The sequence below is a fragment of the Macrosteles quadrilineatus genome, unplaced genomic scaffold (assembly GCF_028750875.1).
Source record: "Macrosteles quadrilineatus isolate MER2022 unplaced genomic scaffold, UCM_ALF_1.0 Scaffold_1__1_contigs__length_201487025, whole genome shotgun sequence".
NCBI classification, from domain to species: domain Eukaryota; kingdom Metazoa; phylum Arthropoda; class Insecta; order Hemiptera; family Cicadellidae; genus Macrosteles; species Macrosteles quadrilineatus.
Genome location: NW_026542594.1, coordinates 135,551,400 through 135,569,651, shown reverse-complemented (window position 1 = coordinate 135,569,651; position 18,252 = coordinate 135,551,400). Strand labels below are relative to the sequence as shown.

At 42.9% G+C, this 18,252-nt stretch overlaps 1 protein-coding gene across 8 annotated transcripts in view; it reads left to right on the top strand.

The window, feature by feature from the left end:
- LOC128985381 (homeobox protein homothorax) overlaps positions 1 to 18,252 on the top strand; it is a 188,955-nt gene that overhangs the window by 58,519 nt on the left and 112,184 nt on the right. For 4 of the 8 annotated variants that reach the window (XM_054404858.1, XM_054404832.1, XM_054404875.1 and 1 more), the window contains exon 7: positions 2,148 to 2,162. The exons of the other annotated variants lie outside the window; for them this stretch is intronic. In XM_054404858.1, coding sequence (XP_054260833.1) covers positions 2,148 to 2,162 — 15 coding nt within the window. The remainder of the gene's footprint in view (positions 1 to 2,147; positions 2,163 to 18,252) is intronic. 8 annotated transcript variants of the gene reach the window in all.

The following is an 18,252-nucleotide window of genomic DNA, read 5'->3' as shown; positions in this document are numbered from 1 at the left end:
GTTTATTTTTATCCACTAAGGATATAACCTACTTAATACTTTGAATAACAACTAAAGGTATTATATTTTAAGATACTGTAGTTTCAACGGTAACTCTCATAAAGGTGGCTTAAATTTTACTGATGGGGAGGAGAGCCAGCTTATAGTTGTTTGCAATAGCAACAGTTGCCATCAACCTACAACACTAGTGCTGCAGTGGAGAATCTTGGCAAATTTTGAGGGATTTCCCTTGACTCCGCTCAGATCGCAGCACCTTCATGGTCACCAGTTTTCACTTCTCTCTTGAAGCAAAGAAATAATTTGTTGAATAAGTGCTTAACTGGTTCGTTAAGTTACAGTACATTGAATATAAGATAGATAAAACATATGACAAATGTTTAATTAAATACACTAATACAATCTCCAGTTTTATTAATGTTTACAAAATATTTTTGTTAGCTTTGAACAACCTATTTTTAAATAAATATGGACTATATTATATTTTTATAAATAGATTGATAACAAGTCAATGAAATATGAAGATAAAAATGTTAAAACTACAATTGCACTATGCTCAATTATAAAAAGGGTTTTTATATGTTAAATGTGCTAGGATAACTTCTTTAAGGAATTTACCTTTCATTTCAAGCATTAGAAAATGTGGGGAGCCTAGTTGATACAATTTGGTGGAACTGTCATTGAATATGGCCTCGGAACTATAGATTTTCATTACATCTCCTGGACATTCAGTAACCAGCACTAGACATTGATACCATTTTGAAAGTTAGAACTGTATATATTTTTAATGGGGTTGGCTAACTTCCGTGAAGTTGGCCCCACCCACAGTTTTTCGGTTATAGCTCCTGATCCTTAAGAGCACTAACGATGGGAGTTGAAGCACCAACCAGCACTAACGAAGCACTAACCATTAATACTAGTTTAATTGTTAGTGCTTTTATGGGGGGGCCAACTTCCGTGAAGTTGGCCCCCCCACAGTTTTTCGGTTTTAGCTCCTGAACCGTAAGAGCACTAACGACGGGAGTTGAAGCACTAACCAGCACTAACGAAGCACTAACCGTTGGTACAGTTTTAAAAGTTAGTGCTCACATATTACTACTGGTGGGGGGCTAACTTCCGTGAAGTTGGCCCCACCCACAGTTTTTTAGTCATAGCTCCTGATCCGTAAGAGCACTAACGATGGGAGTTGAAGCACTAACCAGCACTAACGAAGCACTAACCATTAATACTAGTTTAATTGTTAGTGCTTTTATGGGGGGGGCCAACTTCCGTGAAGTTGGCCCCCCCCACAGTTTTTCGGTTATAGCTCCTGAACCGTAAGGGCACTAACGACGGGAGTTGAAGCACTAACCAGCACTAACGAAGCACTAACCGTTGGTACAGTTTTAAAAGTTAGTGCTCACATATTACTACTGGTGGGGGGCTAACTTCCGTGAAGTTGGCCCCACCCACAGTTTTTTAGTCATAGCTCCTGATCCGTAAGAGCACTAACGATGGGAGTTGAAGCACTAACCAGCACTAACGAAGCACTAACCATTAATACTAGTTTAATTGTTAGTGCTTTTATGGGGGGGGCCAACTTCCGTGAAGTTGGCCCCCCCCACAGTTTTTCGGTTATAGCTCCTGAACCGTAAGAGCACTAACGACGGGAGTTGAAGCACTAACCAGCACTAACGAAGCACTAACCGTTGGTACAGTTTTAAAAGTTAGTGCTCACATATTACTACTGGGGGGGGCTAACTTCCGTGAAGTTGGCCCCCCCCACAGTTTTTCGGTTATAGCTCCTGAACCGTAAGAGCACTAACGATGGGAGTTGAAGCACTAACCAGCACTAACGAAGCACTAACCATTAATACTAGTTTAATTGTTAGTGCTTTTATGGGGGGGGCTAACTTCACGGACCTAAAGATCGAAGATGTAGGACCAATTATCCATCTAGCAAAGCGTAGGGTATTCAGATAATTTATCTTTTATGAAATAGTTGGGCTTCAATACTTAATGTGTATACTGTAATCTCGTAATTTTGTGCAATTTTAACTATCAATACGTTTTTCTTATTGGGTTTTTGACCTTCTGCTGATTATTATTAGTACATTGCAGTGTAAATATTTTTATTATATCCATTGTACTAATGTCTTTCTTTTTTTCAGGGGTTCCCTCTGAAAGTAAGTCCATTCAAAATATAACGCACATTAAACCCTAATCACCATTTTTTTTTATTTTTCCGCTTTGGTGGTTGATATGTTTAATTGGTTTATATGTATTACGTAGATATTAGTAGAACTATGTCTGCTTCATTGTTGTGTTTATTTTAATTTATATTGATTTTAAACCTAAATCCACTCGCATGACCGATTTATCGATGTGTTAGTGCTTGTATTAGAAGTCGTGTTGTCTTTATTAAGTTGCCAGTCTCCACTTCAGCTTGAGACTAAATATCTCCCAAAGAAAACGTTGGTCCCACTCCTGATTTAACAAAACTAGTTAATATCTTAAATTGTTCACTTAAGAATTTCGGTATTATTATAACTTGACGAGTGAAACAGGTAGCTATGCTATAGGTGAGCTGGCTCCATACCAGTCAGGTCTAGAGATGTAGGATGGTACAGCTAGAGCCATGTGTCAGGAGTGTGGACAGTAACAGGTAGCTATGCTAAAGGTGAGCTGGCTCCATACTAGTCAGGTCTAGAGATGTAGGATGTTACAGCTAGAGCCATGTGTCAGGAGTGTGTACAGTAACAGGTAGCTCTGCTATAGGTGAGCTGGCTCCATACCAGTCAGGTCTAGAGATGTAGGATGGTACAGCTAGAGTCATGTGTCAGGAGTGTGGACAGTAACAGGTAGCTATGCTATAGGTGAGCTTGCTCCATACCAGTCAGGTCTAGAGATGTAGGATGGTACAGCTAGAGTCATGTGTCAGGAGTGTGTACAGTAACAGGTAGCTATGCTATAGGTGAGCTGGCTCCATACCAGTCAGGTCTAGAGATGTAGGATGGTACAGCTAGAGTCATGTGTCAGGAGTGTGGACAGTAACAGGTAGCTATGCTATAGGTGAGCTGGCTCCATACCAGTCAGGTCTAGAGATGTAGGATGGTACAGCTAGAGCCATGTGTCAGGAGTGTGTACAGTAACAGGTAGCTATGCTATAGGTGAGCTGGCTCCATACTAGTCAGGTCTAGAGATGTAGGATGGTACAGCTAGAGCCATGTGTCAGGAGTGTGTACAGTAACAGGTAGCTATGCTATAGGTGAGCTGGCTCCATACCAGTCAGGTCTAGAGATGTAGGATGGTACAGCTAGAGCCATGTGTCAGGAGTGTGGACAGTAACAGGTAGCTATGCTATAGGTGAGCTGGCTTCATACCAGTCAGGTCTAGAGATGTAGGATGGTACAGCTAGAGCCATGTGTCAGGAGTGTGGACGGTAACAGGTAGCTATGCTATAGGTGAGCTGGCTTCATACCAGTCAGGTCTAGAGATGTAGGATGGTACAGCTAGAGCCATGTGTCAGGAGTGTGGACAGTAACAGGTAGCTCTGCTATAGGTGAGCTGGCTCCATACCAGTCAGGTCTAGAGATGTAGGATGGTACAGCTAGAGCCATGTGTAAGGAGTGTGGACAGTAACAGGTAGCTATGCTATAGGTGAGCTTGCTCCATACCAGTCAGGTCTAGAGATGTAGGATGGTACAGCTAGAGTCATGTGTCAGGAGTGTGGACAGTAACAGGTAGCTATGCTATAGGTGAGCTTGCTCCATACCAGTCAGGTCTAGAGATGTAGGATGGTACAGCTAGAGTCATGTGTCAGGAGTGTGGACAGTAACAGGTAGCTATGCTATAGGTGAGCTTGCTCCATACCAGTCAGGTCTAGAGATGTAGGATGGTACAGCTAGAGTCATGTGTCAGGAGTGTGGACAGTAACAGGTAGCTATGCTATGGGTGAGCTGGTTTCATACCAGTCAGGTCTAGAGATGTAGGATGGTACAGCTAGAGCCATGTGTAAGGAGTGTGGACAGTAACAGGTAGCTATGCTATAGGTGAGCTTGCTCCATACCAGTCAGGTCTAGAGATGTAGGATGGTACAGCTAGAGTCATGTGTCAGGAGTGTGGACAGTAACAGGTAGCTATGCTATAGGTGAGCTTGCTCCATACCAGTCAGGTCTAGAGATGTAGGATGGTACAGCTAGAGCCATGTGTCAGGAGTGTGGACAGTAACAGGTAGCTATGCTATAGGTGAGCTGGCTCCATACCAGTCAGGTCTAGAGATGTAGGATGGTACAGCTAGAGCCATGTGTCAGGAGTGTGGACAGTAACAGGTAGCTATGCTATAGGTGAGCTGGCTCCATACTAGTCAGGTCTAGAGATGTAGGATGGTACAGCTAGAGCCATGTGTCAGGAGTGTGGACAGTAACAGGTAGCTATGCTATAGGTGAGCTGGCTCCATACCAGTCAGGTCTCGACCGCACATCCGTCTTGCCGGAATCACTTCTCTAATTGCTTGGTTCATACTTGTGATGCAATTAAATGCATCAGGAATGCACTTGGGTTCTACACAATTAGCACTACACCCCTCTTCTCAACAATATGGCACCATACGAGTCCTTTGTTTTCCCTTCTGACATTTGTTTACTCTGGGTGATATACATGATCGTTTTTACCGTACAGTTTTTAAAGTTTTTAAAATTTATTTAAGGGTTCCAGCCTAAGAGTTATTGATGCTAATTTAATTAGATAATATTATTTGAAAATTTCTAACAATGGGGTTCTGCCGAATGATGGTGAATTTCAACTAAGAAAGAGTTGCATAGATCCATTCTATTCGTATATGTATACCTACTTTAACATTAACATTTTACCTACTTTAACATTTTGTGGATTGATTATACAAACAGATCCAATTTGTCTATGGTCAAAGCCATAAATAACAACAGTCTGCGCGTTGATGACGAACCTACGTCTATTTTATTTACTCGGGTTACAGTGTTGCAGCTAGAAACTCAAGCTCGCTGAACCGTGTTAAAACGGAATATACATAAACCCAGCAGTAAACACTTGTAGACACGCAGTAACCCGTATTATTTTCTTTTAATATTCGCAGATGAGTTGCCAACTCAAACACTCTATTTCTGTCGGGAATGCAGAGAGACCTAGCGGCGCGGCGCGGAGTTACCTGCTCTCAGAATAGCTCGTGTCTTTGTTTCGCTATCATAACACCGCACTCGCCCCGTAAATCATCGCTAACCACGCTATCAACCATCCTCAACCTCAGCACAACTATCTCGCCGAGGTTCTTTGCGTACTTTCTTGTTTGTTTTCTTATATCGTCGACAGGTCCACTGGTGTGGATACAGTTTATTGCCGTCGAGTGGATGTTATAGTAAGATAAACATGCGTTCTAGGGATGTGAAGTGCATGGTCACACCTATTGGAAAATGAATCGAAAACACCACAATATTTGTTTACCCAATAATCAAAATACAATAATACCAATTATCAAACACTCTTCTACGAATTTATGATAACGTAAAATTAGTGTTAGTTAACATTTGTATTAAAAGTTTGAACTCGTCGTGAGATTATTAATTAGCCAAGTAGCAAGTGCGAGTGCGAGTGAGAGTGTGAGTGTCAAAGGGCCCAGTATGCTGTATGGGGCTGCGGGGCCCGCTCAATAGGCCCTCTGTCCCCGCTTGTTGACTTGATTTATCGTCGTCCACTTGACGCATCTACAAATCTCATTTCGACCGTCAGTTGGCCGTGTCCCGTATCCTTCGCACCCACTACACTACATTGCGAGCCGCTCCACTCCACTCTGCCCTCTCAAATCTCCTTCGACAACTCATATTTGAACTATATCTCAGTGTTTAGTATATGATATACTGTTATTTTTTACCCTATACAAACAACAATATTTCAATAGGCCCATCCATTGACAAAGGAGGCTGGGTCCGAGCGACTGTCGCCACTAGCGCAGTTTCGGTCGGTTTTTGCGATAATGAGAGACGCCGTAATTAACACGACGACGGCCGCCGGAATGTCGCCACATTCTGTTGCTGACTGCAGGTGCCTGTGCTCCATCAATCACAACACGTCCAGTATACGGTATTTATTTAAATTGCCAGTATCGACTAATTATAATATCACAATACGTTTACATCTCACATAATGCGTTTATAACATGGAATAACCTAAATTTTATTTGTATTTTGATGTTTCGTATATATTATTCCATTTAAATCATTCGCGCACAGAAGGGCGTAGCGGGCTGGAGCTTGGAGTGCTGTAGTAGTGCTGGAGTGCCGCAGAGCCCCAGTCTGTCACCACGACTATTTCCGTTCTCACAACCTCTTGACACCTCCACCCCACCCACCGAAACTCAAAAATACCTCACCAAAAGCCACACACCCCTGTGATATATTTTTGTCTCGGCTTATGAGCTGTAGCGGGCTCGGAAACGTGCTTTTCGGCGGGTTTGACGCATTATAATGTCTGAATCACATTTAACTTACTCGGAATCCGATGTATATTTGGACGGACAAAGGCGATTTGGAAAAGTCAATTGCGGGTTGAACCTATTAATCTCGAGTGTGAGTATTCCGGGCCAGTCTAAACAACTCGGACTTCAGAGAGGGGGCTGCGAAACAGCGGTTGAGGCCAAAGGTGAAAAGATATCACTTGTATGGCACGTTCAGTCGACTCTACCATCGCTTGGTTGTCGTTGTTTTGTTTTGATACAATCTGAGCCCAGACGAACACCTACTAGTTCGGTGAGGCGCGGAATATTTTCTGCATTATCTATCGTTAGATGTTGTATTACGTTTTTGCGTAGAACGAAATAGAATGCTTTTATACGTACAGCAGTCAGAGTCAGAGAATAGGATTTAGGTTGTAAAATACACCATTCGTCGCTAGATAACTCTACAGTTTAACGTTCCCATCCCCTGCTCGGATTTACATCTTTAATCTTCTTAAATAAAGTGTAAACAGAGATATGCGAGGTGGTTGTGGTTGGGTGAAGGGTGAAGTGTAGAGTTATGACCGGCAAGTCAACAATTGTAAAACATAACTGTCGTGAGGCTAGGGACCATCTCGTGGGAAGCGAGAAGCGACCATTAGTCGTCACTAACTAACATGTCGGGATTGTTTTTGTGTCTCGACTATCGTTATAGATTCTTACGGCCCCGATAACCGCGCGACGGTGTTATCAGAACTTCTCGTGGCGGTGATCGTTAATTATTTCGGGCATGTCTCTGCGAGGAAAGGAAGTGTCAATTAAAGTGACAAGTTAAATGCTTAATAATCAATTACGTCCACGGCCGACATCGGCAGTATACGATAGTTCTGTGTTGAAATGCTCTTTAAATATTAGAGCGAAGTTCGCCCGTCAATAATCGGTAGATAATTTTATAAATTTATAACGTAGTTGCTGCCCGATGTTGGGACTAGTCGTGGGAGGCGGTTGTAACTTTTATTTAGTGCCGTAAATGTTAGAGTGAGGTTTAATCGTCTCACAAGACCCTTCAGCCCGGTCAAACTGCTACTAGTATCTATAACTTGTTTACAATCACGAATTTGGTTAGGGACCCATCGCCAGGAGCTGTGGTAAATTCATTTGTTCGGAATTATGAAAATATTGCTACACTTAATTTTAATCTTAATTGAATACCTTGTGTAGACATAAAAAATGGTGTGATTGTTAACAAATAAATGTTGGACAATTAGATGAATATATAAAACATAAATGTGCGACGGTTAAAAGGCAGATAAGTGATCTGTTCACACAGAAAACTTGATTTATCGTAGTAATTACTTAACCTAATAGCTCGATAGTGACACTCGCAAGACAGCTAATGTCAGATCACTTCAATATCAGCCGTCTGTCAAATATTCAAGTCGTACATTTTTTATTTTCGGCAAACACTGTGATGATGCGATGTCGGAGTGTGAGTGCCCCCACTAAGCAGATTATAGGGGGGGAGGTGCTTATTATTTCACCCCACGTAAGTACGGAAGCCGTACATTGTAATTGGCCGCTCATGTTGCTAAGCCTATTAGGCCTCTCGCGCAATTAACTTTGACACCTTGGAATGGCCACTGGCCCGGACCTTGGCCACAGTCTGCCATAACTACACTCTCTACTCTGACTAGGACACCTTAGAATGGCAACTGGCCCCGACCTAGGCCACAGTCTGCCATAACTACACTCTCTACTCTGACTGGGACACCTTGGAATGGCCACTGGCCCGGACCTTGGCCACAGTCTGCCATAACTACACTCTCTACTCTGACTGGGACACCTAGGAATGGCCACTGGCCCGGACCTTGGCCATAGTCTGCCATAACTACACTCTCTACTCTGACTGGGACACCTAGGAATGGCCACTGGCCCGGACCTAGGCCACAGTCTGCCATAACTACACTCTCTACTCTGACTGGGACACCTTGGAATGGCCACTGGCCCGGACCTTGGCCACAGTCTGCCATAACTACACTCTCTACTCTGACTGGGACACCTAGGAATGGCCACTGGCCCGGACCTTGGCCATAGTCTGCCATAACTACACTCTCCATTCTGACTGGGACACCTAGGAATGGCCACTGGCCCCGGACCTTGGCCACAGTCTGCCAGAACTGCACTCTCCATTCTGGCTAGGACACCTGAATGGCCAATGGCCCCGACCTTGGCCACAGTCTGCCATAACTACACTCTCCATTCTGACTGGGACACCTTAGGAATGGCCACTGGCCCGGACCTTGCCCACAGTCTGCCATAACTACACTCTCCATTCTCACTGGGACACCTTAGGAATGGCCACTGGCCGGGCCTTGGCCACAGTCTGCCATAACTACACTCTCCCTTCTGACTGGGACACCTTAGGAATGGCCGCTGGCCCGGAGCTTGGCCATAGTAGTCATGTACCAAGCAATAGTTATGGTACGCAGCAATTAACATATTTGCCGAATGTATATCTGTTGCGTATTCGAATGTATATTCATAGTTTCTACAGGGCAATAATCAGACATTATTTAAAATAAAATTAAATTCCTTAATCCTTGAAATTGAAACTGTGTGTCGCCATTTTATATCTGCAGACTAAAATCAGCTCAAAGCCACTAATTTTTACATTTTCTGTACTACAAACGTTGGCTAAACATGTTGGGCTGGTAGTTATTTTTAAGCAATCACATTGAATAACACTTACCGATAAAGGATGAAACTTTGAAAGAGCGATTTAGATAGCACCGAGTCACAATTGGATGTGTGTGTTGCTGAGGTCAACACGAGGACTAATGGCCCCCGAGTCTAGCAGTGGAGCCCAGGGACTCGCACACACAGCACGTCTAATGGTCACTACCCTAATGGAATCCATCCCTCGAGCCACATTAAAATGAAATACAACATCTTTGTCCTGATGTGACATTGCGCTCACGTCTTCGCTGTCTTCTGCACCCCCTCCTCCCACCCCTTCTGCCACTGCTTATATCTTGTACTTACTGTGTTAACTTCGTGACCACCGTAAAGTGTGAATAGTTCCATCAATATTTCAGTTGAGTTCTTATACCATTTAAACACGAAAATCTCGATTTCCAAGACATATATTTACATCCCCTATGAAGCTAATCACTTTAAATCCTTATAACAATGCTTGTTTTATCATAGTAGAATTTTGAACAAAAATAAAGCTTGACAGAATAATAACCAAACCCTATGTACAATAATAACAAAAGCCTCCCACTAAAACGCAATTCACCTCAAGGAAATTTTTATGAGCTTGAGGGAAGCATTAAGATGTTCATATTTTCTGGTTTAGCGTTCACTTCACTTTACACCCTCGCATAAAAGCTAATAATACTACGAGCGGATTGTTCGTATATTGAAATACCCATAAAACACGCATAGAAAGTGATGAATATAAGGAGAAGAATGCATGTGATATAAGGGCGAATTATCGTAAAGGTTGGGCTTAGTGCTTTAGTTGCTTATTTTCCAACTTTTAATTTTCTTGCAGCCCTCATTTTAAGCCCGTGTGGAGTTCCGTCTAATCAAATGTGTTATATTGTTATGATACGTCAAAATAAATGTTGATCGTCGATGACTGATATTTGCAGAAGAATAGTTATAACAGTTTATGATTGCGATTGCTACATTGAAGTAAGGGTTCCTTACCAATTCCTTTCCATCGGTTCTCACAGTCCAGAAGTGCAGGGCTGGCGACGACAGGGCTCAGGTCCAGCGTCAGCGTCTGTCCCGGCTTACAGGCCGAGTGATTAGCCGACGCGTGCCATGTCAAATCCACGCGCGCAAACACATGAATAATTTGGCCCACACAAAAGCTAACAAACATCGCGGAGGGCGAGGGTTTGAGAAAATAATCATCCCCATTCTCGGTTCCCGCAACACACGCGTGTGTATTGTTCCTGCGGCAATCAGGGCCGATTGTAGTTCGGCGCGCTGTAATTGATTGTAATACAGCTTACGTACAACGGCTCCAAGACTACAACGGGGTGGAGGTGGTCTCCCAGTCTCCCACGGCACCGTATAATGTGCTTCAAATGAGTCTACCTTGTCGTGCCAACCGTTTACACATCGGTCAAGCGATATATACTAACAGTAGACCACGTCCACGCTACATACACAAACAGTAGACTACGTCCACGCTACATACACAAACAGTAGACTACGTCCACGCTACTTACACAAACAGTAGGCTAGGTCACAAACAGTACGTCTGTCGTCATCCTTTCGGGACAAATGCATAATGCTAGTCGTCTACTTTCTGATAATTTGATTAAACGTGTTTGTCATTCGATTTAATATATTATAAACTCAATGAAGCCTCCTAAAATGCATTAGCACAAGGAGTATATTGTTCTCATTCATTGAACGTCGTTGCCGTTCTTTTATGATTGTCAAATTCTCATTCAAGGTACAATAAACAATAAATGACTAAGAGGCAGTTGCGAGTTCGCCCCCTGGTGGCCATTGCCAGGAAGTTAGCCCTAGACTGTAGTGGTGCAGTGTTGTGAGTGTATGTTGTATGTTGGATGTTGGTTTCCGAGCCGATACCTCCGCAAGTTGAGGGAGGGTCGGAGCTTGTAATTGGACAAACCGTTATGATTGTTTCTCGCACAAAGCAAGGGTTGAATAGGCCGGATGTGGGGGTGAACTGTCTTTGTGTAGTCTTCAAGTCAACATTCGCGCTGACGGCTCCACAACTATAATATACAATGCGTGGTTTACCTCTATGCCTTGCATCATCACTACTGCGGTGTTGTACACATGCAGCAGATCAGTGTTTCGTAAATTGCTCACGATTTTACTATCAGTGATACACAATTCTTGAAAGTTGCAGTACTATTTTTAACAAACGATTTAACTCACTAATGTTCAATGTAACACTCGTCTCTGAGCACAAACACGTATGTAGCTGCTGTAGCCTACCTAGGCTAGAACACAGGCACCTCTACCACACCGACGAGGCGAGGATGTTACCATTAGTACGACTACGTCACGGTCTCACAGCTTAGTTGTGCATGTGCATAGAGTACAAATTGAACAAAACACTCCTCTGTGCTGTAGCTGCTTGCTCCTATATCTGGCTATACTACTACAGAGCCTACCTAGTCTAACAGGCACCTCTACCACACCGACGAGGCGAGGATGTTACCATTAGTACGACTACGTCACGGTCTCACAGCTTAGTTGTGCATGTGCATAGAGTACAAATTGAACAAAACACTCCTCTGCTCCTATATCTGGCTATACTACTACAGAGCCTACCTAGTCTAACAGGCACCTCTACCACACCAGCGAGGCGAGGATGTTACCATTATTGTACGACCACGTCACGGTCTCACGGCTTAGTTGTGCATGTGCATAGAGTACAAATTGAACAAAACACTCCTCTGTGCGCGCTGTAGCTGCTTGCTCCATTCCAGTCCTAACGAGCTAGTCACATTTTAAAAGCTTAATGACCAGCGACACAAAAAACGGTGCAGTTAAGTTTTTGTTTCCTTCTTTCCATTGCTGCTCGACCCACGCGCACCTCTGTTATTTATTTTCTTTTTTTACACGATCTCCTTTCTTTTGTCAACTCCAGAATTAATGTTGGTCAAAATTCAAACCGCTTTAGAATTTTTAAAAGGGTTGTAAAACTATTTTAAGGTTACACTGCTACTATGCCAAATTCAAATTGCCAAATAGTGTATGCTTTATTACAATTACAAAATGTTGTTCTTTTCAGCCTAAAGTCATGTATTACAAAAGCTAGCTCGGTCCATTTTACTGATACTTGTATATAATTTCGTGAAGGTACAAGGTACAGCTGTCGACTAGTTACAATGGTGCACTTGCCAGTGCCGTCTCGCCCGAGGACACGCGCTGTGATTGGCTCAACTCTCGTCCGTAATTTACCTGCAGGTGGTTGGCTCCGAAATTATAATACTTCATATTAAAATATTTGTCGGTGGATCAACATTTTTCCGCCGAGCTGAAGCCATAAAGCGTGAGGCCGGCCGGCCGACCCCCGCTGGGCGCTTTATACCAACTCGCACCACGGGGAGTAGGTATTCCCCCACACGAGTCTAAAGAATTTGTTCTTGCCTTAAGTGAAGATTCGACCTTTCTTGGAAGTTCTCACCTCCGCGTGCGCACTGTGACTAAAGACCACCCTTCGCCGTCCTTCGGCTCTTTCAGCAGCGGTTCTTGCGACAAAACGTCACAAAGCCTTGTGTGTTGAGCCCCACTGGGGCTTGGGTACCATTCATGTCCTTAACAGAAACAAAAAAACAAACAACATTATTTTACGCGTTTTTATAAACATAAATTTTTCATAAGAAAATCTACTTAGTCGATTAACACTAATATAAATATCGATGGCGATACACCTACTTCGTAGTTGGTTATTTTCTCAGTAGTACCTGTTGATAAGCCGGAGTGGCGGAGTGGATGTCACCGTTATCACTTCTGACTGCAGATAACGTTATCTTGTGCTCACACTGTGCCCATTGAAGCATCTGTAAACTTTGATTTCTGTTATTGCCGTTGTTTACATAATTTTCTTGAGTAGTCTATTTCTTGCACAATCTTCCCGTAGCTTCGACCTTGGGACGATCATTGTCTCGGACAAATAGCATAACTATCCTAAATAATAATAAAAGAAATGGATTGACGTCTCAAACTGATGATATGCCAACAATCGACCTATACGTACAACAATTAGGTACCCACCTAGCGACTTGGCTTAACTTTTTTTCTTCATCAACCTTTCGATGTTGATAGAGAGACGTTTCGTTATAGGATGCAGAATACTAATAACATTAGTGTAAACCTCATTTCCAGATTAAATTGGTGATTTTTCAATATAATAGCTTTATAAATAAATAACCTCTAATCGGGTACGTATTTTATCCAAATACTGAAATTATCAATTAGCTGAGAACATATCGGCGATCGGATCGCCTGGCTCGCTTCCAATCGACCGATGTGTAACTTGTATTTGCAATTAATGTCAAAATAAATTACAGACGCGAGTCTATTAGAGCGATGATTTACAGCGTGTAGTAAAATAAAATTCCGAGATTCGCCGACGACCACTTGTCCATTACGGTCGGACGCTAGTACATCATGTGAGGTCGCCCGGCTCGGCAATTATAAATACTTGATTGCCTAATTTGACAAACCTCACTGTAAATGTTGACGAGCGTTCCATCTTTATCTCGCGTCAGCTCGATCTGCCGAATGTTTTCTTAATATCATTTGCGATTACAGACTAGTTGGAACCCAAATGCTTTGGCTAAAATGTTATATAGCTTAGCCATCATTGAGCTCTTAATAATTGTACTAAACAGTGTTAAGAATGAATTGGCGAATTGGTATTTCCGATTCATAAATATAAATAAAACGGTGCAATTGGAGAAGAGGGCTGAAACATTCATCACTTCGGACACTTCAAGGTCGGACCCGGCTTTGACAAATTATCAACATTTCCTTGTCAGATACCGAACTCTTCGCTACTCTCTTGTTCGCTGTCTGCACCTCGTTGTTCGACAAATTGTTGTCACTTTTTGTCTCGACAATAGACTGTCATTAGTTTTTAACTCTATCTAGGAGAAATGTCGAATATTGCCGTTCTCTAGTCTCATGGTCAGTGCCTATGCTGAAGGTTAGTTTATACTGTATTATCAGTAATTGTATTTTCCACGCTCGTCACTGTCTCTCCCCCAGTGTCTAGTGCTAGTAGTCTCGGCTAAGTGATCATTCCCACCACTCTGACGATCATCGCCTGCGACACTCTAATGCATATAATTGCATTATGGAGTGCGCCCCTTCCCCCCAGTTATGCTTAGTGAAATATCTCAGATTTGTCCATTTCTCATATTAGAGACTCGTGTGAGTGCATTGCCAATCAAAGTTTAGACAAACACCGCAGTCACAGGGTTAGGTAGGACATAACTATCGCTGCAGTTTCACTTCCACAGTATCATCTGATCGCCCTCCCACTGTCCAATGTTGAGTCGCAGGAGCAGTGTTAGGTATGGGTTAGGATCTAACTATCGCTGCAGTTTCATTTCCACAGTATCCTCTGATCGCCCTCCCACTGTCCAATGTTGAGTCGCAGGAGCAGTGTTAGGTATGGGTTAGGATCTAACTATCGCTGCAGTTTCATTTCCACAGTATCCTCTGATCGCCCACCCACTGTCCAATGTTGAGTCGCAGTAGCAGTGTTAGGTTTGGGGTAGGACCTAACTATCGCTGCAGTTTCATTTCCACAGTATCCTCTGATCGCCCTCCCACTGTCCAATGTTGAGTCGCAGGAGCAGTGTTAGGTATGGGGTAGGACCTAACTATCGCTGCAGTTTCATTTCCACAGTATCCTCTGATCGCCCTCCTACTGTCCAATGTTGATTTCCTCCAATTTGCCCTCATGTCCCGCCGCGAGTGTTTATGAACACCCCTCGCCCCACCACCCTTCCCTCCCTCCTGCTGAGAATTAAAACACTCTTTTGTCCTGTTCCGACCACTTTCGTCGAGGGTAGCATTGTCCGGCCCGAGAATTCCATCATCCTCTTCTTTGATAATAGGTTTTGTCTGTACACCTCTATTATTGGGGTTGGCATCGGTAGTGCGAGGACAAAAAATATGCTTTTACCGCGGATAAAAGGACGAAACACGTTTGAAAGCTAGTCCTCACGATCCAAGTGTTCGGAATACAGATCGGCGCCGTTGTGTCTAGCACACACTTCGTTGTTCACGAGTGCACACGTCATCAGAAAAAAATGATTCGGCTAGCAATTTTAGTTTGTGTTTTAATACCATACATAACGTCATTGTTAGTTATGTAAACATTGTTTTAATTAAAATAATCATTTGTAAAAGATTGGTGTGTATTTTATTAATTAGTGCAGCCTCCGATTAGACGCACAAGTTAAGTTCAACTGTAAGTTAAGTTCTGCTGTATCAGTTGATGGCAGTTCTTGCAGATGTGCAGCAACAAATGAGCTAATGAACTAAAATCGCAGAACCCTTTGGTGTTGGGGAGGTGTCGAATGTTGCAGGCGCGGGGTCGACTTGTATCTTTTGTTGTTATTCATGAACATGTGCGTGCGTATCAGGCGTGACCTCCATCAGCTGTCACCCTTATGTTGCCAAAAGAAACGCCGTGACATCGATTTGTAACCTAGTGATGCGTTCAGGAACCCAGTACTGTATATGTTTACGCTACATCGTACATACGCGTCGCTCATACTTTACGTTTAAACAGCGATGAACTGATTAAGTCTCGCTCTAAGCGTGTTGAAATTGAAGAACATTCTCAGAATAACTCGTAAGTAATACCGTTCTTGCATAAAGGACTTGCCCAATCTCTTTGTCGTCCACTCTATATTAAACAGGACACTATAAATTAGTCGGGACTCCGTGTGTATAAATATACATTCAAGGTTTGAACGTGAGAATGCAATGACGGAAGACGGGTGATGGCGATAAGCTATCAACACTCGCAACGGAATAATTTAAACTTTAGCTCATATAATTAACACATTAACGACTTTAACAAACCACGTTCGTTACGTGATTTACTGTCACGCGTGTCAAGTGAAGGTTTGACGAGGTGTATCAGCTGTTCTGTCCCTCTACAGGGTGTCCTGACTCCTGGGACAGCTCGGTGTCTCGTGGCGGACCGATACGATTTATGGCCCTCATCAGAGCGCTCTGAAATATAATTTCCATTTTGTCACAATACTACCTGCTACAAGGGATGGCTGAGAAAGTCGGGTAGAGTTACGGAGCCCATAAATCTAGACACAATCATGGCCCTTTACACTTCACCCTGAGATATATGGCAGTCTGAAACAATACCTGCGACTCCGGCTCACCCTTCCCCACCACCACCAACACTGATCGTGAAATTCGGCCATATCACATTCATACGTATTTTATAGATGAGTAACTAGTATTTAAACTACTATAAATTAGTAGTCAGCAGCAGTCTTTAAGTCGTCTCCAACAAATGTTTTCCCTCAGGTTATCAGTTCACGTTGGAGATAGATAAAGTTTATCTCATTCCAACACATTAGCGCCTAAAATCTCATAAAACGATTTGAATATTTACCTAGCACTTCACTTACTACTTTGTCAACATTTATAGACGCCTGCATAATTATTCTCCGTCCTATTAGATTATATGTAATCTAACCGTTTTGACGTGCCCATTGACATTTGGCATTTCAAAATAACGTAGAATGAATGGCAAACAAACAATTCAACATGATGATTCTGTATGTACTCAATCTTTTTGCGGAAATAACTGTTAGCATACAGTGACAGTGACAGCAAAATGGGATTTTTATTTACATGGGAATTTATTGACTTTCTCGTGGATCGTTTGCTTAAGAAACCCCAGTTAATTCTAAATACGTGACTTGCGGGAGTTTATTCAAGGACTTGTATTTATTAGTTTTAATAGTACAATTAAGTGATATCGCGCAGTTTTTCGTCTGAGTTTGTCGACCCCCGTATCAACCCTTTGTCGCCGGTACTACGTGACGACTGACGACCACTCGCCACGCGTCACAGACGGTTGGCGCGTGTCCCGTCAAATGATACGTTTCAAAGCAGAAGTCACTTTCTTATAGAGTAATAACAGCTTTCCAGCCGTGAATTTCGTCGCTTTTTTGCCAGAGGTGTGAGCGTGCTCGTGACCGGAGGAGGATTGTTATAGTTCGGCGTTCACAGTCTGTCCTCTACACGTTACAGTGACATTATTTTTTAATGCTTATTGGGTTAAAACAGCGAGCGAGGAATACCAAACGATTCAGTAGTTCTATGTTATAAAAGGGTTTTCGTAAGTGTTCACGACCTGGCCATATTTTACAGATTTGGCCTCCCATAGAACAATATACTTGGAAAATGTTTGAATCGCACCACGAGCGAGTGGTACTATAGTTATAGTTATGATAAGAGGACAGCTCGGAGCGGCTGCTGATAGTGAGAAAGCCTCGTCGTCTCCAGAGATAGCTTCGTCCCGCAGTTGTAAGGCCACCTGACTGAGGTGTATGGTGGTCCTGTGTTGTCGTAGCCCAGAGTGATACACACACAGCTGACGTAGTGATTGACACCACGATTGGAGGGGTTAGTCTTTGAGTAAATGATGCTGCAGACTAAGGCAGTATAAATATTTCCCGCAGTTGCGGTGATACGTGTCACAAGTTGACGGGTTCATAAATAAGTTGAGGCGGTGCATCGCGACATTAACCGCCGCCGCCTCCGTCGCTTGGCTTTTATCATTATTTAACCAAGATATTGACGGATACCTCTCGAATCACGACACGTTTGTTGTTGTTATTGATCATAGCCTTTGAATAATACAAAATACCAGAGTATCCAGTGAGTGTTTTCATTACATCGTGGTTTCGATTCGTGTCTGTCATGAGAATTTCATGACCTCGTTCTTTGACTTCAAAAAACGCGCTAAGATGTTTCTACGTGACGTTTGTCAGAGGTAAATACGAGCGTCAGTGCCAACTCTCAGTGTACGTGTTTTATTTCCGAAAATATATTCGGTAAATCATACTAATAACGGATAGTTTAATTTGGACTGCCCAATTTGAGTTTTAAAATTATTATAGACTAGCTGTAACCCGCGGGCTTTGCCCCGTTTAACTTCTTAATTTTCAAGATTATCTCGTTCGCACGGCTCAATCACGTCCTGGTTGAAGTTTGTTCGCTACGCTCACTCACCTTTAGGTTGGAGCTCGTTCGCT